At 43.4% G+C, this 24729-nt stretch overlaps 1 protein-coding gene across 6 annotated transcripts in view; it reads left to right on the forward strand.

Annotated features, from left to right (window-relative positions):
- SASH1 (SAM and SH3 domain containing 1) overlaps positions 1 to 24729 on the forward strand; it is a 289530-nt gene that overhangs the window by 255406 nt on the left and 9395 nt on the right. For 3 of the 6 annotated variants that reach the window (XM_045390350.2, XM_045390348.2, XM_045390353.2), the window contains 8 exons: positions 2052 to 2887; positions 7822 to 7896; positions 9961 to 10104; positions 14010 to 14145; positions 15285 to 15454; positions 16258 to 16467; positions 17227 to 17377; positions 22809 to 22922. In XM_045390350.2, coding sequence (XP_045246285.2) covers positions 2052 to 2887; positions 7822 to 7896; positions 9961 to 10104; positions 14010 to 14145; positions 15285 to 15454; positions 16258 to 16467; positions 17227 to 17377; positions 22809 to 22922 — 1836 coding nt within the window. The remainder of the gene's footprint in view (positions 1 to 2051; positions 2888 to 7821; positions 7897 to 9960; positions 10105 to 14009; positions 14146 to 15284; positions 15455 to 16257; positions 16468 to 17226; positions 17378 to 22808; positions 22923 to 24729) is intronic. The other 3 variants (XM_074037208.1, XM_045390351.2, XM_045390354.2) reach the window with 1 other exon arrangement.

Below are 24729 nucleotides of genomic sequence, written 5' to 3' on the forward strand. Positions count from 1 at the left end.
AGGTCAAGGTTGGGATTCCAGGCCGCTGGTCAGGCCCAGTGCACTACAGCCTGCACTACAGGAGGCCTGCCCTCAGCACCAGCAGATGCAGCCTCTTGGGAAGCATTCACTGCATATCCCTCACAACCCCTTACCAGATGCTGACTTTCCTGAACCCGAGAATAGAGCTACATTCGTCATGGACATGCGTTCACCAGCTGGTTCCAGACTTAGATGTGACACCAAAGTATTGGAATCTCTGATGACAATCCTAAGCACAGAGCCCGGAAAATGTCCAAAACAGCTGCTGAGTGACAGATCCTTAGGATACGCAGAGTCGACTCACCTGAATTCTCTGAAACCCCTTAGGACTATGGGTGGAGAAGGGCCTTTGCACATCTGCATGGACACCTGGGCAGATGGTGAAGCCACAACCACACTCGACTTCTTTAATAGAGAAGTCCATGGTTGGGCTGCCCCTGCCACAGGTTGTGCCTCTAGTCTTGGCTCAGTCACTTCTTCTTGGAAGTGGAGGGTAGACTGTAACTAGAAGAGGTTGCCGTTTTTATTTCCAACAGCATAAGAACCCTTGGTCTTCACACCTTGTCAGTCAGGTGTCCTGAGGAAGGAGCGGGAAACTTCCAGGGTATTTGTACCCTGCCTCTGGGCTGGTGAATTTCTGTTAGAACCCCAAATCCTACCTTTAAAGTCCCCCTGAAAGATCCCTGATTCTTCAGGGGACTATGGGCCAGGCAGATTTTTACATCTTCTTTCCCACTTCCCACCCTCCCCACCAACGTCTGCTGGACATGAATGTAAAGTTGACCTTTGGTTGTATTTAATAGCAGCTGTTCTTTTTTTCGTTGTTGTTAGATTTGTACCTATAAATCCCATCAATTGGGAAAGTAAGCCATTTTTAGAATTTTAAAGGACTGCTGCCGTTCTTTCCCCCTCTGAGTTTTGCTCTGAACTGAGCATAGCTCCCCTTTTCTCTGACATTTACCACACACTGGCGCCCTCGTCCCAGCTGGTATATTTAGTGCCATCCTTCTGTTCCAAGGAACTTTTCCTTTTTTCCTCTTCACAATTCAGCGGGTGGAAAGCTGCAGAGCTCAAAGTTTCCCTATAATTAAAGGGACACAGCCAGTTGGGATCGCTACACCCACAGTTTGACCTACTTCTTTTCTCACATCTGTTCACATAACACATGCGGAAAAGAACTCGATTTTCCTGCCAGCAAGTCCAAACCTTTCCACTGGGCTCTGGAGGGCTTGGCTTGCCACCTGGCTCCAGTGAGGGCTTCAAGAGCTGGAATCCCTGAGACCAGTGGGACCCTGGAGCTGCCTGCGTGTCAGGGCCCTTAAACGCCCTTGTTGCTTCCTAGCGAGGCCTGAGTTGATGGGAGTATCTGGCCGGGATCACTGAGTTTCCTGACTTTTTACATTTGGCCTGTCAGCTGGAGATGATTTGTCAGTCACATTTGCAGGATACAACCCTTTATAGTGTTTCTCCCCACCAAAACTTCCTTGGAGATTTAATCGCTCAAATGGCATATGTACCAATAAAACAATCACTGTCAGCCATATGACATTTATCACACTCCAACTATAAAAAGTCACCAGAGCCAACATAAAGGAGTGCCTTTCAGAAGGGGGAAAGATCCTGATTCCTAGTTTCAGAGGGTTGCATTTACAAACTGGGGAGGGCATTATGTCGAAATGCTAAGGCATATTGTGATTATGGCTAGCTTGGATTTTGCAAATGGCATTTTAAATACGACTGTGAAGGTGTTAGATCTACAAAGATATTTAAAGAAGGAGAAAACACATCTGAAACCTTTTAACGTTAAGCTCATGTGAAACCATATATTTTCACAGTATATTTTCATTTTTCCGTACATATGTAAGTGGGAGCTGAGTTTATAAAGAGGGTCATGATACGGAGAAAGATATTGCTGTGGGCTAGCTATCTATATGGGCTAGCTTATTTTTTGCAGGGTGGTGGGTGTAAAGAAAGACGTATGCAAGAATGCAAAGGTGTGTTCACAAGAGATTCTGTTGGTTTCCCTCCAGGTGGGGAGGAGCACGTGTTCGAGAATTCGCCGGTCCTGGATGAACGGTCCGCCCTCTACTCTGGTGTGCACAAGAAGCCTTTTTTCTTTGATGGCTCTCCTGAGAAACCTCCCGAAGATGACTCAGACTCTCTCACCACGTCTCCATCCTCCAGCAGCCTGGACACCTGGGGGGCTGGCCGGAAGTTGGTCAAAACCTTCAGCAAAGGAGAGAGTCGGGGCCTGATTAAGCCCCCCAAGAAGATGGGGACATTCTTCTCCTACCCAGAAGAAGAAAAGGCCCAGAAAGTGTCCCGCTCCCTCACCGAGGGGGAGATGAAGAAGAGTCTCGGGTCCCTGAGCCACGGGGTAAGTACAGATGGTGTTTGCTTCTATGACAACCACCGTCGCAGGCACCACCTTCTGGTGTCCCTGGAGGAGTTTCAGAGTGTCCGGAAGCAAATCCGCTTGAAGAAAACGGATACTAATTATTCCTGTTCCAGAGCTTTTCTCTGCCAGCGTCCCTCCAGAAAAGGCATCACCAGCACCACCTGTGACCTGCAGCTGCTCCGGCAGAAAGGCAAAGGGGGCGGGAGCTGTGGCTTCCCCGGCAGGAGGGTGCGCGGGCGCACCTCGGTCAGCGAGTTCAATATCACCTACGTGGTGGAGAGGAGCCTGTACAGCCACCTGAACCTGACCCAGCTAGTGCGGCCTGCCTCAGACAGGACCCTGAGCAAGGCTGAGAGACAGGACCTGAGGCGGTGCCTGCTGGAGGAGGATGAGGAGGCAAAGAGGAAGTGGGCCGCCACGGTCGACCGCTGTACTAAAAGGGTTCTCTTGAGAATCCACCAGAAGTCTGTGAGTCACAAAGATGGTCCCGAGGACGGCCTTGTCATTTCTGTGATGTGCAGTCAAGCATTATGGCCTTTCTTCTGCGGGGACTGGCTTTCTCCCCTCTCTCCTGCTCATGACGTCAGGGCACATCCCACCATCACCTTTAATTTCAAATCCTGCTTTCACTTCCAGGCAACTTTCACCTTCTCTTCCATTTCTCCTCTTGTCAGATGAAGCTGTTTGAGTGCCCATTAAAATAAGCATTGAAGCTGATCCAGAGAGGGGCTTCCAGGGTACAGGGGTGGGGTTTGGCTGCCTCCAGGAGTGGCTGTCTTGATTCTCGGCCATTGTGTTACTTGACCTCAAAGAAGCTGATTCAAAACAGAAGGGCATTTCACCCTGGAAAGAGATGCTTGCTCTTGGTTTTAACATTAAAACAATAGGAGCAGGCTCATGGAAAAACTGCCATCATCACAGTCACCAGTTCGGTGATTTGAAAACATTATAAAGCACATTTATATTATTAGTAGAGGCAAGCAGAAAGTTGGTAAATCTAACAACAAAAATGGGAGCCTTTTTGTTTTACTTAAGTCTATTCAATGTTCTTATCTTTATAAACAAATCAACATTTGGAAATGCCTTCCCCTAGCCTATAGATTCTTCTGTACTCAGCAAGGAATGAAGTACTCACTTTGAAAGAATAGGGGATGTTTTTCACTTTTAATACTGGCTGATCAGAGACCTAGTAAGATTTATTTTCAAGGCATGACTTACTTTGAACTTCAGAATATAGATATTTTTCCTTCTGAAATTCCCACCTAACTTTTAGTTTGCACAGTGGCCCATATAAAATGGTGCACAATGAGGAAGTAGAGCTCTTGGCCCTCTGTCACCTGGCACCTTGCTTGATCTGCTCAGGACGGTTGGCTGTGGGCCGTTTTAAAGATCTGAAAGAGTAGAGTATCCTTCAATAGTGGTTTTCCCAGGGGGCCTTCACATTCATGAACAGGATGTTCTTCCCCAGACAATTAGTGTAATTTAAATTCATTCAGTCGGGTTCTGCTTTTGTGAAAGTAAAGATGGATTGGTCAATGCCATTCCTAAAACGACATTCTCTGTTGTAAAAGAATCGTTAGGTCCCTCCTAGCCCCTGGATTTTCCAAGTATTTCCACGTGTTGACTTCCTCCCTAGATCTTATTTTCTGTCCTTTCATATTGGTGTAATTCTTGCAATACTTTTAATACTGCTAGTATGTAGCAGGAACTTTTCTTCTGTCTCTTTCTGTATCATGGCAACAGTTTTTCATTGATTGAGTTTTTGCTTTAGAATAACAATTCTTTTTCTCACTCATTCAGCCTCTGGTTTGCTCTGACTCACAGATATTTTGAAAAATAACCAATCTTAGTTTTATGTATTTATTTTTTACTTTCAGAAGTGTTCTGCCCAGTTCGTCTGCTCTTGTACCTTTTGACATGACCTTGATAGAACAGACCCACTTCTTCTGTTAATTGATGACTCACCTCTGAGTTTACATCATGTAATACTGAGAATTTTCCCAATTGGAGCACCTTGAATTGTTGATGTGCCTCTCATGTTACTTATTATCGGATTCATACTATAACTCCATGAGGGCTTTGCCTCTAGAAGTTATATTTCTGGGATTTGTGCTAGTTAGCGTTGTGGACCAGTGATTAATTCTTCACTGACATTGAGTATAGACATCTGGGCAAGCTCATTTCCAGGCACCACCCCCACCTAACGTGCTGTTGTGTAATCCCTCCAGGCACCACCCGCACCTAACATGCTGTTGTGTAATCCCTATCTCAAGTATCAGTCTGAAGCTGAGTATTTTTAAAATACTGTGAGCCTGAGACAGTAATGGACAGTTTCAACACTTGTAAAACTATGTGTTCAATAGGAAGTTATATGTTTGCATATTCCTTTTCTTGTAGTACAGTTGTACAATCAAAATTTTACTTTCTATTTATCCAGAGAATGTAAGAGGAAATAAGCATTCTATCTTACAATAGAAATAACTTTTTTAAAAAGGGACTAATTTTATTTCTTTGCTAGATTTATTTAAAAAGTTATTTTCCATTCTCCTTGTCATGTATTTCTTTCATTTTATCTAAAAGTTTCCTTTATTCTTCAACCTCAATCTCTTTGTCTTTCAAAAATGCCATATTTGCTTGATGAAACCTCAGGGAAATGATAATGCTTTGTATTCACTGGAAGTGGTCACTTGTCTCGTATTTTATTTGGTCATTCAATTTTTGTTTGAGAGAACAGACATGCATGACATTTTGCAATTTTGTCCATTTTTAAATTCAACCCAAAACATGTGTTTCCAACTGCATGACCATTCCATTGACTAGCCCTCCTCATCCCAAGCATCTATCTAAAGTGTTTTTATAATTATCAGTACAGGAGGTGTATGAACTAAAAAAAACTTCATTTAGGCTTCATTTATTTAGGTCATCAATGTTAAAGGCTGGTTGATATACTGATTTATTTTTTATGAGTCTCTTTACAGACCATTTTCTCTTTTGAAGGAATGCTGTTAAAGAACTACTTGATCTTATAGAAAAAGCTAGAAATTAATTCAAGCAATCTTTATTGTTATATTCTTTGTCACTCCTCCACTGTTAAAAAGAATCAATTCCAGATATCTTAGTCTATCATTGGAAGACGTTTTAGTTGGTAGTTAAGAAAACTAGTCCATTCTTTAAGTTTTTCATTTTAGAAATAAAGGCATACAATAGGCATATGAAAACTTAAATGAGATTCTAATTTATTGCAGTCATAGTTTCCACATAAATTCTTTGTCAGTTATTTCATATGCATCAGAAATAACTCGGGCTCCAACATTGCAGTAGATGCTGTAGTTTAAAGCAGGGACATGCAAAACCATACAATAATGAGGCATCTGGGCGCCATACCGTGTCTGTGAAGCCCTGAGTCACAGGAAAGAAACTAGAATAAAATCACTGCTTTTGCAAGAAGGAGGAAATGTACGTGGCATTTTAAGCTGGAAAGAGAAAGTTAATGTTAAAAATTAGCCTTGAGAGGTGGTCATAACATTGCTTACCCAGTTAGGTGATTTGGTGAATATGTTTGTGCAGAAAGGTTTTTCTCTTTCTATAGAATAGATATAGGTCCAGTTAAGTTGACGATAAAAGAAATCACATTGCTCATTGATATTTAATATAGAATTAGGATAATGTCTATTAGAAAATAAATTGGTAGTAGATTATTTAAAACAGCAGCAGCAGCAGCACTGGTGAAGAAGAACAGCTCTGAGTCATCCTGATGTCGGTTGTCATGAAATGCTTTCCTTATCTTTTGGCCTTCCCCTGTACCCCAGTGGCCATCTCTCACTTTGTGGCCCATTCCTGGTATGCTCCGATTTTATAGTTGAACTCCCAGATTAGATTGTAAGGCCCAGAACAAAGCTCCACCTCTGCATTTGCATATTTATAATGTTAACTAAGCCTCAACTTCAATATAACAGCTGCCAGGATGACTACCGCATTCTCAGTACAGCCTTAATGAAAAGTAATGGAAGAAACCAGCATTTCGAGTGCGCTAGAAGGCTTCAAATGTGATATAAGTATTATTTTAATAATTAATCTAAAGCTCAGAGAGTGTAAGTACTTTACCTGAGATAACACAGCAAGTAAGTGGCAGAACCAGGATTTGCGTCTAGATTTTTGTGATTTCAAAAACCTAGGCATTTTCTTTCTAGGATGTTTCTACTTTATCAATTCAGTTAATTTTATATATATATATATTTTTTTTAAATAAATAAGCAATACTTACAGTATATTAGGTTGGTGCAGAAGTAATCAAAGTTTTTGCCATTGAAAATAATGGCAAAACCGCAATTATTTTTGCACCAACCTAATACATTGTACTTTTCTGTTCATTTCTTCCATTTAATAGCTGTTCATTAGACTTCTCTGAGAAGCTGGTAATACAAAATATTGAACCCTGAATCTACAATTAAACTTTCATTACTGATGTTTAAAAAAGATAATTAGTTGTAACATTAATGTGCGTTGCGGGGCGCAGGGTGGTCGCTCAGAGGCTTTTACTAGAAAAACAACAGTGAATTTGAACCAAGTTCTGCAAATACAAAAATCACTAAGATATAAGCAGTTCTGTGAAGTTTTGCAACCACCTAAAAGGATAATAAAGTTTTCATTCTTTATAACATCAGCATTTGTCCTATTGAAATTAAAGAGTGTGGTCAAAGACAGTCACCGATTCATCCGTTTTCTTTCTGGGCAAATGTGGCATCTTCATTCACTGAGAGAAAAGGGTCATCATTACTTAACTTGGTCAGTTAGATGGGAAAGTTACCAGCGTTTTTGGCTAGGATGGGGAAGCAGTGAGTGAGTAATTCTCTTGGCCTGATTGGACTAATATAAACATAACCTTTCCCCCTCCTCTTCTCAGCGATTTAAAACTAAACAAAATGAAAGTCTGTTTGAAAAGCTTGCTGTTGGTGTCAGAGCCATGGGATTTTAGACCTGGGTTTTCAGGATGCCTGAGCACATGGATCCTCTAACACATATCCCTTCATTCTCTCTACTGAATGTAGCTGATGTTAGGGGAAGTTCTGTGCTGGAGACAGGGAATCTCACAGCACTGGACTCATGGTTTTTTTGTTGTTGTTTTTTAGGCTTTTTTTAAGTGGTTGGTTTTTGCATGTTAAGAGGATTCTAGACTTCTGGGGTGGGCAGAGTTCCAGTGGCCTGTGAAAGGGAAAAATGAGTGAAGTTTCCTTATGACATGACTCATGTGTTTTTTTCTCATCATTTCTCGTGTTCTACTTTCATCCTGTACACGTATTTGTGATTCAGAGATGTCCTGCAAATGGGGACTGTTGGGTTGGTGCACCACCGGCTGGCTTAAGCATAACTGGAGTTTTTCTGCCCTGCCCTCTTTTCCACAGAGAACCTGCAGTTTTGGAGGATTTGACTTGACAAATCGCTCTCTGCATGTTGGCAGTAATAATTCTGACCCAATGGTGAGTAGCGTTGGAGGAAAGCAAAAGATATGGATTCAGGCGATGAGGCTGACAATAGTTGACCATTGAGCATCTTTGAGAACTGATAGTGGGTACTGTTTTCCTTGGTAATCCTCAGTCACGTTTAGAGAAAAGCTCTATTTCACTCACCTTACGGACTCCACCATTCCACATGGAATGAATAATGACCACTCTCACTGCCGTCTCCTTCCCTGAGTAGCACAGTTCCTTTAGTGCCTTTGCTTCCGGTTTTCTTCAAGTAACAAATCCAGATAAGTCTGGCCTCTGTGGTCTGAGTCATTTTGCACATGGCCTTTTCTTCTTGCTAGTTTCTAGCACGTAACTACGACACACACATAGTGCCATGAAGTGGAGCCCTGTGGGTATGTGCTGGCATTTTGGAACACCAGTCTTATTACAGGCCCAGTACCTGGCCCCACATGGCCTATACTAAGCCTAGGGTTTTGTGGTCTGGGGTGTCCTGGAGTGAACTTAGTCTCCGTGGGACCAAAGCAGACCAGACCGCTCAGGGATCTGGTGTCAGGCCCAGGTGTCTGCCCCTCAGACACCTTTGGGGTCATAGTCCAGGGACAGGCCACCACAGTGGCACACAAGTTTTGTTCCCTGAAGTTTGTTTTCTCAGACCCCAAGGGTGAAGGTGAGTCCTTTTTTTTTTTTTTTTTTTTTTTTTTGAGACGGAGTCTCGCTTTGTACCCAGACTGGAGTGCAGTGGCACAATCTTGTCTTGTCGGCAATCTTGTCTCACTGCAACCTCCGTCCCAATGTAGCAGTTCTCCTGCCTCAGCCTCCCAAGTGGCTGGGATTACGGGCATATGCCACCATGCCCAGATAATTTCTGTATTTTTAGTAGAGGTGGGGTTTCTCCATGTTGGCCAGGCTGGTCTTGAACTCCTGACCTTGTGATCCACCCGTCTTGGCCTCCCAAAGTGCTGGGATTATAGGCGTGAGCCACCACGCCCAGCCTTTGGTGAGTCTTATATATAGTTTAGTTTGTCCTTTGCATTGTGTCATAAAACTGTAAAATGAAGATTTCGTGTTTCATATTTGTTATGATCATGGGTCAGCTAAAATACCCACCTGGGATGTATATGAAATGTTTTGAAAATTTCCTGGAAGAGATTTAAACTATTTTATTTGGCTATCAAATTATATTGATTCTTAAGCCAATAGTTTTCTGCTGTCAATCTTTTTTAGAAATGAGAGAAAATATGATTTGTTTTCTTTCTCAGAGAAAAGTTTGTTTAAAAAAAAATGCAAACTAGAATGAGAGATGACCACAATCTAGTTTGTTAAGAGAGAAATGTACACACTGAGCGCTATAGTGATGGAAATCCAATCAGATGTTGCTCTTCTAACGAGTGAGCTTAACCATTTGTTCTAACCTCTTTCTCAGGGCAATTCAGTTGTATTATCCTCTCTTCTCCCTCATTGCTGGGATTACATGAACATAGTAAATCACTTTTTTTTTTTTTGGAGATGGAGTCTTACTCTGTTGCCCAGGCTGGAGTGCAGTGACGCGATCTTGGCTCACTGCAAGCTCCGCCTCCCGGGTTCACGCCATTCTCCTGCTTCAGCCTCCCGAGTAGCTGGGACTACAGGCGCCCGCCACCACGCCCAGCTAATTTTTTGTATTTTTAATAGAGACGGGTTTCACCGTGTTAGTCAGGGTGGTCTCGATCTCCTCACCTCGTGATCCACCCGCCTCAGCCTCCCAAAGGTAAATCACTCTTTACTGATGAAATGCAGTCCCCTTGGGTGTTAAAAATAGCAGGAAAAATGTAACCTGATAAGGATGTACTAAAAGTAAGTAAAATAAAAACTGACTCACATCCCACTGTCAGCAAACAAACAAAAAACCCTATAGTCAATAAGCTTTCATTTTTAATCAAAGAGATAAATAACAGCACAGAGTTAACACAAGAAAAACTTAAAGATCCTGAGGAATGCCCATATTTCTGAGAGCTAGGACAGTAATGGTTTAAATAATAAAACCTGTCCTTCATCTTTTGCGACCAACAATACTTGCAACATTTTGTTTTACAGGGTAAAGAAGGAGACTTTGTGTACAAAGAAGTCATCAAATCACCTACTGCCTCTCGCATCTCTCTTGGGAAAAAGGTGAAATCAGTGAAAGAGACGATGAGAAAGAGAATGTCTAAAAAATACAGCAGCTCTGTGTCTGAGCAGGTATGTAGCTACCTGGTAGAATGTTCCCTTGGTTCTTCCTGACAAGAAAAGCTGAGGATGGCCCACCAGAGATTTTAAATGGTGCTAAATATACATATTCCTTGGCATTAACCTGCTCCAAGTCCGTGCTTTATTTACATAGAGAAATATTGTATTCAGCACACATTTATTAAGCACTTTGGGCTGTTCAGCACCGTGCTTGGTGCTGGGGAATACAAAATATAGGACTTGCCTTCTATGTACAGACAAGAGAAAAAGACATGTAAAGAAATGGTTACTCTTCAGTGCAATAGGCATTGTAAATTTGAATGCAAAGGAAGCATTTTATTTTCTAAACTATGCCTTGCTACAGAATGGATGTTACCGGAATCAAACCTAACACTTTTTTTTTGAACAGCAGACTTGTCGATCATAGCATAAGTTGTTCTAGAAGCACATAGCCAGTCTAAGAAATAAACTCGGAGTTCTTCCTGGGTACCAGACTTTGGTAATAATGTTTCAGAGCGGGGTGTTTTCCCTCATTTGCCCTATCTGTAGCCATGAAGAAAGGTATCACACAATAGATTTTTCCCCCCTAGATCTATAATTTTGTTGCTAGAAAAATGACTGTTTCTGTCTTAATTGCATGGGTGGCGGGAGTAAAGACAGTTGGAGAGCTTGGCCTCAAGGTAATTATGACCATTCAATTTTCAAGACACTCTCCTCCGGCACCTGTACAGCATTCATTTTGTAGCCTGTTGCAGTACCTGTGTATGAGCTGGTTGTCTGCTTGAAATATGTAGGTAATGCAGTTTATCTGCCAAATAAAAACAGCAGTGAAAGCAGACATTTTGCTCAGCTGCTGCTCTCTGGTGGGCACAGTGAGCTAAAACCAAGCATCGCCCCTATGCGAATGACAGCACCACCAGCCTGCCACCCGCCTCACTTGATTCAAACAATGCCTGCATGGCAGCTTCAGTTGATTACAGTGATTCTCATGGGGAAGGGGTGAGAGGGTATCATTTTGCTCCCCCATGCACCCCAGGGCAATGTCTTTCAATGGTCAGACTGGGTTGAGATGAAAAGGAGTAGATATTGCTGACATCTAGAGCAGCAGTGCCCAGTCATTTTGCACCAGGGACTGGTTTTGTGGAAGGCAGTTTTTCCACGGAGCTGGGGTGGGTGGTGGTTTCGGGATGATTCACGTGCATTACATTTATTGTTCACTTTATTTCTATTGTTATTACATTGTAATATATAATAAAGTAATTATACAACTTACCATAATGTAGAATCAGTGGGAGCCTGAGCTTGTTTTCCTGCAACTAGATGGTCCCATCTGGGGTGATGGGAGACAGTGACAGATCATCAGGCATTAGATTCTCATAAGGAGTCTGCAACTTAGATGCCTCATGTGCACAATTCACAACAGGATTCATGCTCCTATGAGAATCTAATGCCACTGCCGATCTGATAGGAGGTGGAGCTCAGACAGTAATGCGAGTAATGGAGAGTGGCTGTAAAAACAGATGAAGCTTGGCCTACTCACCCGCCACTCACCTCCTGCTGTGCGGCCCACTTCTTAACAGGCCACAGACGGGTTCTGGTCCATGGCCCGGGAGTTGCGGAATGCTGATCTAGAGGATAGAGGCCAGGGACGCTGCCAAACATCTTAGCATGGACAGGACGGCCCCCACAGCAAAGAACTGTCCATCCAAAATGATCAGTGCTCAGGCTCAGAAACCGTGGCTTATTAGACCTGCAGGAGATGCTGGACTGCCTTCAGTGTGTCTTATCCACGATTGTTTTCTGTATTCTTTTCATTCTCTTGTCCCTATGGATGAGGGAGTGATAGTGGTTCTGTATTTCTTCCCAGCAATGAAGCAGTCAGCATGCTAGTGAAAGCATGATACTAATTTAAAGCATTTTATTAAGTTTGCTTTTCCCCCAAATTGAAACAGCCACCAAAACTCTTCAGCTTATGTTCAAAGAGGTTTTATGCTTTATGAATCATAAGCATAGAATTTTAATATCATTTTGACGTTTTTCAGTAATGTTACTACCATATAGCAATCTTACGTGCTTAGTTCTATTTTTTTAAGGCAGTCATTTCACATAAGTTAAGGAATAAAAGAAATAACTGATCATTATAAATTTCCTGTAAAGCAAAAATAATGGAAGGTTTTGTGTGGTTGGTTTTTTTGTTTTTGTTTCGAGACAGAGTCTCACTCTGTCACCCAGGCTGGAGTGCAATGGTGTGGTCTTGGCTCACTGCAACCTCCGCCTCCTGGGTTCAAGCAATTCTCCCACCTCAGCCTCCCGAGTAGCTGGGACTACAGGCACGTGCCACCATACCCAGCTAATTATTGTATTTTTAGTAGACATGGGGTTTCACTACATTGGCCAGGCTGGTCTCGAACTCCTGACCTTGTGAACCACCCACCTTGGCCTCCCAAAGTGCTGGGATTACAGGAATGAGCCACCGCGCCCACCTTGTGTGTTTTTTTATAAAAACTTTTGAATAAATATACAAACCATTATGGCAGGGATATTTGTTTTCTCTGATACTGCTATATGCCCAGTACCTGGAATAGTGCCTGCTATTGTAGGTAATTAATAAACATGTGATGAATAAATTAATAATTTTAAAAAGCATTTGAAAATATATCAGAGATCCACATTTACTATTGCTGTTTTTCAAACTGCATGCTTTTTTCAGAAGCATTACAGAAGAATTTGATGGGAAAAAAATCACTTATTTTATGATGCAGAAAGGAGGAATGAGTTTTTTTTTTTTTTTTTTTTTTTTAAAGGAATTCATACTTTGGAGCTTCAGTGACTTCCTAATAATGTCAACTTTAGTTTTCTTTGTTGTTTTTGAGGTCGCTTGCTCACTTTCCTCACATTGAAAGCGCTAATGTGTGTTGGATCAGAGACTACTGTTGCTGATGTCCTCAGATGTTTATAGGGCCTGTGGAACTGTGTTAAGGCCCTTCTGATGATTCGGCAGCATGCAAATAGCAGGTTGCGTTTAGTTGGTTTTGTGTTCATGTGGCTGTGGCCATGTGTAATATGCCAGAGACTTTTCTATTTTGGCAAGTAAACAATTCTCACTGCAAACTTTCTGAAGTGTGACATCGTGTATTGATATAGCACCATGAATCAGATAAGCATGCTATGCTCAAATGTGCAAATGAGGAGCCGCTGAGAGGGTAATACTTAGCTACCCAAAATGCAGAAAGTACTGCTGAGTCACTCCCATCAGGATTCTGGTCTGAAAGAGACTCCCAGCTTTTTACTGACAGCACTTTAGAAAAGTGAAAGAAGCTAAGACTTTAGAGTGACATACGGAAATTTTATTGTAGACTGGAAAATAGTATGTTTGCTGTCTATTTGGGTTTTAATTTTGAATTTCTTTAGCCAATGCCAATAATTTGTATAAAGAGAAACATAAGAATCTTGCCAATTTTTCCCCCAAGGAGTATACTTTTTTAAAAGTGCAAATGTTTCCTATCCAAGTAGATTAAATATCCTCTGACTGCACTTCCAGGTATTCCATTAATCATGGATTGTACTTGATCTACATTTGAAGTCCAGCCTTGCTACTGGGCTTTTGTGTGTGCTGAGTCTCTAAGCCTTTAAGTATTTTGTCTGTGTGGTAGATAGATTTTTTTTTTCTTGGAGATTTCAAGAATATCTACTTGAGAATGAGAAATAATATTTGAGTGGTTAATAAATAGTAACATTGTCCATAACTTTAAAGTAAGCAAGGATATAGGTTTAAAAGGAGGAGAATATTGGTTATAGAATCAAATATGAGTGTAGATTGATTTCATTGATTTCATTGAAGACCAAGTCACTGAGAATTACAAAACAACAGCTGTGCACTCTGATGAACTTCTTCATTTTGTTGAAACCCATGGCAGGATTCGGGCCTCGATGGAATGCCTGGCTCCCCTCCGCCTTCACAGCCTGACCCTGAACACTTGGACAAGCCCAAGCTCAAGGCCGGGGGTTCCGTAGAAAGTCTTCGCAGTTCTCTGAGTGGGCAGAGCTCCATGAGTAAGTCTCGTTTGTCATTGTAGATTATTGTCTTTGGAGTTAATATGTGACATATACTGAGCACTAGGTTCAGGCAATTTTAAGGTGAATAAGACCAAGTCCTGCCCTTCAGGTGCTATTAGAGAACCGGACCTGCAAACTCTCTGGACTCAGAGTCATGTCTGGTTATTAGTAGACATGCAGCAGCAGCAGCCCAAAAGAGGAGGTGATGCATTTTGATCAGAGACAACAGGGAAAGCATCTCAGAAGAAGGATCTAGAGAGCAGGGGGATAAGCCAGGGAGACGAGCACATGCAGGTGACCAGCGAAATAAAGGGTGTGGGGAAGGGAGGGAATTTTATATGTGACTGATACATTCGGGCCAATGGTAGTTGGAGTTGGCTGAATGGTAGGAAGGAAAAGATCAACTTTTTATTTTATTTTTATTTTTAATTTTATTTTTTGAGATGGAGTCTCACTGTCTCCCAGGCTGGAATGCAGTGTTGTGAGCTCAGCTCACTGCAACCTTCGCCTCCCTGGCTCAAGGGATCCTCCTCCTGCCTCAGCCTCCCGAGTAGCTGCACTACAGAGGCATGCCACCACACCTGGCTAATTTTGTTGCAGAGATGGGGTTTTGCCACGTAGCCCAGGCTGATGGAACTCCTGGACTCAAGCAGTCCGCCCACCTCAGCCTCCTAAAGTGCTGGGATTATAGGCATGAGCCACCGTGCCCCGAGATCAAATTTAAGCCTACCACTAAGTTCTTACCCTTTTGGACACATGATATGACCACTCTGAATTTGTTTCCTCATCTGTAAAATGGTTCGAAAGAGTGTGCATTACCACTGAGAGGTCACAAATGTTCAGAGCAGAGTCTGGTGACTGGTCCTGCAGTGTCCTCCACACGGGAGCCTCGGTGCCACATGGATTCCCAGGTCTTGAGGGTAACTTGCTGTGAGTCCCCTGTCCAGTGAGGAACTGAGGGATACCACTCGGAGAATTCATAACTGGGCCCTGCCCTGGTCCTGACAGAGGGTTGTGGCTCAATGCTTCCTTTCTCTGGGCCTTCGTTTCCTAATCTGCCTTACCTTCAATACCTTTCTGCTTTGCTGGGTGGGAAATCTGTATCTACCCTTGTTCTTCCTCTGTTTCCTGTACAGGTGGTCAAACAGTGAGCACCACCGATTCCTCAGCCAGCAACCGGGAAAGCGTCAAGTCGGAAGATGGGGATGACGAAGAGCCGCCTTACCGAGGCCCGTTCTGCGGGCGTGCCAGGGTGCACACCGACTTCACCCCCAGTCCCTATGACACAGACTCACTCAAGCTCAAGGTATGTCTCTCCCTGGCCTCAGAGCAGCTAACTGGGCTCTTCCTTTTCTCTAGGAGGCTTTCTTTCCAACTTACTGTTGAATGCTGGACTACTATGGTATAGACGGGACAGTATCTTGGCTACCTCGATCACTGGTCTCCTCTGTAGTGAAAAACAGAACAAGAACCAGCCAGCCCTTGCGGCCGAGGGAGGGTCTCGTGTTAATCCCTGGGTTATCATCACTTCACCCCTCTGACCTCAGCTTCCCTCTAGAATTCCTACTGCACACCCTCGCTCTCCCCACCAGCTCCTGCTCCACACACGTGGTTTCTATGTTTTCTCCATCTGAAGAAAGATTTCTGCCTTCTGTGTGCTCAGAGATACTTTTATGGGACAGATGGGGTTCCACCAAGTGTGTGCAGCCATGACAGGGCCAGAATTGACACTGGGTAGGACAGGTGGGAAGTGCCTTCTCCAAGAAGTGGGAGCCCTCTGAGGAGGGAAGACGTGCGGAGCGCCAGGTGGGCAGCCTGGCTGAGGGCACCAGAGGCACCCCAGGCACCCCTGGTTCTGCAGGGCAAGAGGGTGGAGGGGCTGTGACCAAGGGCCTGTGTGGAATTCCGTACAGTCAGAGACACCTGTCTGGCCTCTGCTGAGCTCACAGTCACATCCTGTGTGGCTCACTCAGAGGGGTGACTTGTGGGACCCCGATTCTGGCCTTTGTGGCATCTTCACTTCTGCATGACCTGTGTATCTGACAGACTTATGATCTGTACGTTCGTGGAATGTACCTAATGGACAGATCTTTGCTCCCTGGGCCACAGAAAGGAGACATCATTGATATCATCAGCAAGCCGCCCATGGGGACCTGGATGGGGCTGCTGAACAACAAAGTCGGCACATTCAAGTTCATCTACGTGGACGTGCTCAGCGAGGACGAGGAGAAGCCCAAGCGCCCCACCCGGAGGCGGCGGAAAGGAAGACCGCCCCAGCCCAAGTCTGTGGAGGATCTCCTGGATCGGATTAACCTAAAAGTCAGTCGCTTTGGATTCTCGTCACATGCTACTACCTCACTGCCTTTTTCTCTCCTACACTGAGCAAGGGAGGGCATTTTTAGGGTAGGGTTGGGGCTGATCTGTGTGGTCCAGTAAGGTCGGCTCGTTGCTGTGATCAGCATCCATTCCACAGAAAGAGTTACCAGTTTTCTAACACTGCCCTTGACCTCAGCTATGGGTGATAGCATAAGTCCCAGATCCAACCTTGCTGCTGGAAGAGCTATAGGCAGAAACTCCTGGCACCTTGATCACAGCTAGCTCCACAGGGGCCACGAGGAAACTCCATGCCCACCTCCCTCCCACCATCACTCCCAGCATCTACTAGTGTGAGTCTGCAATGAGAGATTACGTTTCCTCTTTGCAAAACTCTTGATCCTGAGGAATTAAATGCTGGATTTTAATAACTCTGTAAATGGAGGAGGCGTCTCCTCTGTTGTGGGCTCTGTGGAGGTAAAGGAATTAGCTCTTATCAAGAGTACAATTATAGTGCAAGCCTGCGGAATCCATCACAGCCTGCAATGTACATCTTCCTAATCCATGATTAATAAAACACCCTGCTTGCCTACTAAGCCAGAGGACTGGGATGTTCAGGATCCATTGCAAATGATACTTTCTCATCTTTTGATTAGCATGAAGATGACTATGAGAACAGTGTGGGGGTTGCAGGCTAGTTGTTGGCGGTGTTATCACGTGGCTGGGCTGGCTGACTCCCTTCTGTCTTCCTTCTCCCTCTCACAGGAGCACATGCCCACTTTCCTGTTCAATGGATATGAAGATTTGGACACCTTTAAGCTGCTGGAGGAGGAAGACTTGGATGAGTTAAATATCAGGGACCCGGAACACAGAGCTGTTCTCTTGACAGCGGTGGAGCTGTTACAAGAGTATGACAGTAAGTCCCTGAACACACAGAGGTGTTCCCTGTGAGGTCCGCCACAGCAGGCCCCATGTATGCCGCCAGTATGTGCTTAGGTCCCTGGAGTCGCTTATTCTGTCCTCTTATTTCACAAGCCAAGGTCAAATTGCACAAAGACGTAAATTCCCAGGGCAGACATGGGAACAAAAGAAAACCTCATGTGCCGCCGCTGCCTTTCCAGGCATGTTTCTGGGTGATAGTTGAAGAGGATTCTGTACCAAGTGTCTGCAAGAATGGAATTACAGTTTGGGTAGACTCCACTTGCAGTACTATTGAGATGTGCAGCCTCCAGCAGGCCACTGGGACAGCTGAGCACAAAAGCGACTGACCAGCTGGGAGGTTTTCGCCCAGCTAAGGATTGACTGCTTCTCAGAGCACACGAGGAGTTGTGTTCTTATTGAATAGACTGGTTTGTGAATAAATGAAACTCATCAGCTTTCGTTAAAGGAGGAGATGTCTCTCCCCAGTGAATATGTAGAGCAGAGAATTCCGTATCGATTGGCTTGCAAATTCCTAACCTAAATGACAGCTTATTTTTACAGCCTGTGAGCAGAATCGTCGGTGAGCTCACAGCTTTTATGAAGTCTATTTGAATATACCATATCCTTTGCTCCATTAACTCAGTCTTATCTTGCTCTGTATTCTTCAATCTGCCATCAGAAATATTCCTGAAATCATTCATCTTAAAGGAGTATCCTTTCTAGTTACTGAATTCAAATGCGTTTTCCTTCAAGGACTCTGCTTCAGGGATATCAGTAGCTAATAGCATTTCTGTTGCTGAAAGACACACCAAAACCATGGTTAATGGTGGAAAAAAGAATTTTACATTACTGAAATGTATCAGGCCTGAGAAATACAGAAGCAAGTGTCATTAGGTGAAATTCACTTCTGCTAAATAGGCAGTCCCTCTAAATGAACTGATAAGCTAGAGAAACACACACCATCAGATAGATGTCTGAGCCTAAGATAAACAGGCTGCCTTCAGGGATAGATTTGGAGACAATTGTGATTCATAGTTAATATCACTTTATAAAGGGCAGTGTTAACATTTTTTTAAGTATTTGATTCCCAAGAGACACGTTGGGTCTGTGGCCAGGTTGTGTGTAAAGAGCCTGCACAGTAACTGGTGTAGCCTACCAGCTCAATTAGTATGAATCAATATTAAATCATCTGTTGTCCTGAATCACATCTGCCGAGTAACATAGCCCACTTGCTTTTCCTCAGTCACCAAGAACAGCTGGGTTTTTGTTGTTGTTGTTGTTGTTTTATTTTGGTTTGTTTTGTTTTTGAGACAGAATTTTGCTCTCGTTGCCCAGGCTGGAGTGCAGTGGCGCAATCTTGGTTCACTGCAACCTCCATCTCCCGGGTTCAAGCCGTTCTCCTGCCTCAGCCTCGCGAGCAGCTAGAATTGCAAGCATGCACCACCACACCCGGCTAATTTGTGTATTTTTAGTAGAGATGGAGTTTCACCATGTTGGCCAGGCTGGCCTCAAATTCCTGACCTCAGGTGATCTGCCCACCTCGGCCTCCCAAAGTGCTGGGATTACAGGCGTGAGCCTCCACATGCAACCAACAACTGGTTTATACGTACTCTCCATTACATTTCCTTTATCTTCCACAGCTTTGGAGGAGAAAAGCTAACTCCTGAGTGTAAGGCAGGAATCTGTGCTTAGATTCTTCCATGCCATGTTGGCTCAGACCTGTCGTTCCTCCTGGGATCACATCCTGAGATTTTTGTACCAGGGAGCATTTTTTTGTAGGAGGGTATGGCTATCCATCAGGTTGCTAACCTGGAAGGTGAAGAAGACCTCTTTGCCTCTTCAAACATTCCATTATGGATCTATTCTGCTCTGTTGTTTAGAACTTCCCTGGTATATAAAGTTGTGCTTCCTTTTATTGGTTCCAAAACAAAGGCTTCAAGGTTCCAGAGGTACCCATCAGTGCCAAGAGTCAGGGTCCAGACTTTTCCTGGCATTATAGGATTTTACATCCAACACAGTTAAAGTCATCATGGCTAAGAAGTAGTGCCTCTAACTGATAACTTAGAGAAACATGGTAGGTTTCTGTCAAACCAAACTTCTGTACACTAGAGAGATGCAGAGGTCTATTGAGATCTTTGAAGATATGGAGGGATCTTGAAAGGTTTCTAGCTTAGCCATCACTGAGAGCAAAAAGTACATTTCCAGCACTACTTGGAAGTCACACCTGTCCAGCCTCCCTCAAAGCGTGGGAAAAATGCCAGCCTTCATATGGGAACCCCATTGGGAAAAGACTCCAATTGTCAGATGGCTGCTCCTTACACCAAGCCCAGACCCACTATCTTCGGTCTGGCAAATAAAAGTGTCTTACAAATTGCTAAAAGAATTTTTACTTGTTGTAAAGTACATTATAATCTAAAGTTTACTGTCTTAGCCGTTTCTAAGTATAAATGATAACTTGTATAAGAATTCTAATTTAGGAATTATTTCAAACATGCAGAAAAGTACAGGGAAAAAGAAAACAAACATACACATGTACATGCTGAAGTTAATGTTTTGCCATATTTTCTTCATTTCTTACATTTTAAGAAATATGGCGTAAGCCCATGGAAAGTCCTGCTTTCAGAGACTCCCATTCCCTTCTCTTCTTTCCCAAGGTAACTGCTCCCCAGGCAGTGGTATGTGCCCTTGGGTACCACTACCTTTTGATGTTGGAATATTCATAGGTGTCTCAGCATATTCTCTCCCTGTGTGTGTGGGGTGGGGAGGGGGGCAGGGTTGGTGAGGCTGGAGGCAGAGAGAGCTTAGCCCAAGCAGAGCCCCTTCAGGTCAAAGTTCAGGTCATGCTCAAATGGGGTTTCAGCCTCACAACCTCGCACTTTGCTGTGATTTGACTATGAGAATTTTCAGGGTTCTAGCTCATCTTCTTTCTTATCTTTTGTACCTAGTATCTTTTGTACCAATGCTAAGAAGTGTGGGAAAAGGTCATGGTCCTGATTCTGCACTACAGAGGAGAGGCACCTCACCTCTTTTTCTCTTCTCCCTAATAAAGACAGTGATTCTAGCCCCCTTCCTTATGCCTCATGGGTCTATAAATAGTGCTGTGGTTTTCAGGTGACAGATGGATCCCCTCCCTCTCCAAAATAATTTCACGTATCCTGCTGTGTCTGGTGAGGCTGGGGTCCCCAGATATGCAGGCACAGCACACATTTCCATGCTGCGGCAGGAGCAGGTCTCCTGTGTTCCTCCCACCGGCCAGCACTCTGGAGTCTGTTTTGGCCGCTGTGGTGTACTGAACCGTGTCACCAGGGACAGAGTACACTGACTCCTCTCCCTGGGTTGTAATGGATAGCGCAAAGCCCTCATTTTATAAGCATCATTTTTCTAAATAACATGCTAGGCTAGAACAAAGGCCACTGCAAAGCCACAGGCTCTTCCACACAGTGAGGACATCGCTCTAGAATGTTCCACTTTTAGGCGGTCGAGGGGACAGTATTTGCTCTTGTGCTTCCAATTAGTTAATTTTTCATTCGTCATTTTAAAAGTAGCACTCTTAATTTGGGATTCTAATTGAGGGACTTACACTGCCACGATCTCTGCTGTGGTTGGGGCTGTAAAATGCTTTCCCTGTGAGAAATGCAAGCAGGAAGTGGTGAATGGACAGCTGGAGAGCTGCCAGAGCCTTCCGCCTCCCCACATTTTTCTTTTGATGACCTGAGAAAAGGCATCACATTTCTGGTTTATTGATTTCTTTTTTTCTTTGTGTATGTGGTTGGAGTGGGGGAGTTGGTGGGGGATGAAAAGAAAGGAAAATAAAGCGATTCATCACTGCAACTAGCTATTTTATGTAGAAAATGTTTTCTTGGTTTCTGTTTTATGTGACCAAGCACTTTGCATAATAATGCAAAGATGATCTGCGTGTAACCTCAGTGTCCCATGTAAGGCTCCACGTGCCCTTTCTACAACATGCCGGCTGATACTTCTGGGTTGTTGAAGACCCTCACAGCTTTCCACGTGATTTCCTTGGGGCAGATTCACTCAACAGAAGTGTCTGATGCTGCTCTTGATTTTTTCCTCTCCTCCAGCTTTGTTGAGGCTCAATTGACAAATAGTGATGCTTCTCTTTAAAAGCCTTCCTTAGAATGAGGTCTTCCTTTTTTTTTTCCCTTTATTTTATTATTATTTTTATTTATTTCAATAGCTTTGGGGGTATAAGTGGTTTTGGGTTACATGGATGAATTATATAGTGGTAAATTCTGAGATTTTACTGTACCCATCACCTGAGTAGTATACATTGTACCTAATATGTAGTTTTTTATTCCTAGACTCCCCCTACCCTTCCCCTTCTGACTCTCTAAAGTCCATTGTATCGCTTTGTATGCTTTTGTGTGCTTATAGCTTAGCTGCTACTTACAAGTGAGACCATGTGGATTTTGGCTTTCTACTCCTGTGTTACTTCACTTAGAATAATGGCCTCCAGGTCCATCCAAATTGCTGCAAGGACATTATTTCATTCCTCTTCATGGCCAAGTAGTATTCCATGGTGTATATAGAGGCACTGCATTTTCTTTATCCACTCGGAATGAGGACGTTCAGCTTTCGGTCATCCATTTATCTATACCAGCAACCATGTATCTGTTACTCAGCTTCCAAGTTCGAGGGTTTCCTAAGCTTTCCCCAGCTTTTACTTACATGCAGGAGACAGAAGTGTGCTGGCACAAGACAAAGGGAGAAGCAGAAAAGAAAGAGCAACCACTAGCTTATCCCAAACAACAAAAATAAAAGAAGATTTGCCACTGGCCTCTCAGTTTTGGGGTTTGTGCCTCGTCTTGCCAGCCTTACTCTTGCTGAGCTAATAGAAGAGCCCTCAGCGCATGTCCCTGAGGGCTAAGAATGCTCCTAAATGCTAATAAAATTTATTTCATTTGACACTTTAATATTAGCTCCCAAATTTGGAAAGTTGGCAACACAACTATCTTCCAGCACAAGTTTTATACATCTCCAAAAAACGTATGACCCAATCTCACCTTGTGCATGGGGCGTTTATTCTCTGTTTGCTTCTCCTCGATGGTGCCATCACTCAGAAGGGACTGGGAGCCCCACTGCCGAAACAGCACTCTGCCTTTCTCCTTTCCTCATAGCCCCGAGGCCGGAGTTGGCGTAACTTAAAAGCTTCTGTTTGCGTAACTTAAAAGGTGTCAACATATTCCAACTGTGTGCTCTCTCCAAACTTATCTTTGTGCAATGAATACTTTATTGGAAGAAAAGTTGTGATCCCACTAGTTCATTTTGATCTCATCTATTTTAAGATAAATTGTTCTCTTCCAAAAGCTCAGGGCAGTGTCTGAGGATAAAGTCGAGATCTGTTGACTCTGAAATCTCTGCTTTTCACTCCCCTTGTTGATTTCGTGCTGTGTTCTCTCCTCTAGGTAACAGCGACCAGTCAGGATCCCAGGAGAAGCTGCTCGTTGACAGCCAGGGCCTGAGTGGATGCTCACCCCGAGACTCAGGATGCTACGAAAGCAGTGAGAACCTGGAAAACGGTAGTGTCAGCATGAGTTGCTGGGAACCTGCTTTGACAATTACTGATTTCAAAGCACGATTTTCTGCAAAAGGACGATTCTATTCCTATCATGCACTCAGCAATCATCTTTTCCTTTCTGACCTCTATACCATTCTAGTCCAAGTTAGCCTCCCTATCTGTTCTCCTGGCTGCTGGGTGAGGTTAATAAATTCCGTGTAAAATACCTGCAGCTGTAAAACCTAAATTGTGTGTCTCCTATGCCCTTTTCTTTACGCAATAAACACCAACATTGGAGTGTTGGGAGCTATTAGGTCCATGAGGAAAACAGTGTGCCAGGTAGACCATCCATCAGAAGAGGAGTTTTAAGTGGTATGGGGTCAGGTGGGCAAAACGTTACTATGGATGGCTCTGTGGTTTCCTGTTGTGACCCCAGAATTCCCATTGTAGCAAGATGAGAAACAGTGGTAAGAGGCTCACGCTGCCACCGTCACCTAAATCACTGTCAAACTCTTGAAGGCCGTCACAAAAAATGCCTGGGTTTGATAGTTTTTAGCAGCCATTGGAATCCTATGTAGTAGCCCATGTGTTAAGATGTTTGCTGAGCACCTCCTAAAGCAAACTTTTTAAAACTCCCAGGCTGTACTTTATTAGTGGGTTGTGAAAGCAGTTTAGTGGGTCATGGACAGCAGTTTTGTAAGACAAAATAGAATACAAAATATCAGAGAGCATCCTCTAAGATAAAGGGTTAGTATTGTTAGCACTGTCACTTGTAATCCTTGTTTCAGTTATGTCTGTGTGTGTGTTTGCGCTTGTGTGCATGCATGTGTGTGTGTACTACATGTTGAATGTAAAATGTATTTCTTACTGGGAATCATGGGAAAAAATAGTTTGAGAGCCATTGTGGGCACCAGAACTAGGGCTAAGGAAAGGAAAGTGGGTGTCTAGGATGCAAACCCTAAGCGTGCTCACTCTCGGGTATCAGCCCTGCACTCATGTGGCTCTGGGCGGTCACCTCCTTAGAGTGTGTCCTCCGGGCACCTTGTTTGCCTCACTCTAATTCCAATTCTAAGAAGCATCTTGGGGCCCTCAGAATTTGAGCCATGACGCCCTCCTATTCTATCAACTTGGGAAGATAGTAGTTCTCCCCAGACTATATATAATATTCAGGTAGCCTGAATATATCAAGACAGGATACAAAACCCACCTAGTATCCCAGTACATCCTCAGTTTCAGTAAATGTCAGAATCCTTGTGTAGCTCATGTAAGTTCTGAAGAATTTTTTTTTTCTCTTAATAACCTTTTCATATCCAAAACTTTCCAGGAAATTAATTTCCCCAACTGTTGGTGATTGGTAAGGATCTCACAGATATCACTGGCAGAATATTTCATGCCCAAATGAATTCATGTGTACCTGCTGAAGAACTAGATGGCTAGCAAACCATACTGTGAACATAAAGTAAATTCAGAGATCTTCCTAACATAATGCGGAATGCAAAAATGGAACTTATATATATAGTTTTATATTGGGAGTTAAGGGAAAAGAAAGTCATATTCCTAAAATTTATGCTAAAGAGGTTCTAATCATTTTCTATTTCAACCTACTTTTAAAATTTGATGCGATTTTTTTTTTTTCTGAAGAGGTGTTTCTTCATTTATCTGTGATGATTTTTCTAATAATGAAAAGTAGGACCGGGGTCAATATCTTCAGTAGTAGCACTAGGCTGATGATCTTTATGTAACAACAATAATATCCTACAGATGCATAGCATTTTGGTGTTTATCATTGTGGAACATACAGGTGGACAGGGTCAAAGCACACAACAAAC

Source organism: Macaca fascicularis, chromosome 4 (assembly GCF_037993035.2).
Source record: "Macaca fascicularis isolate 582-1 chromosome 4, T2T-MFA8v1.1".
NCBI lineage: Eukaryota > Metazoa > Chordata > Mammalia > Primates > Cercopithecidae > Macaca > Macaca fascicularis.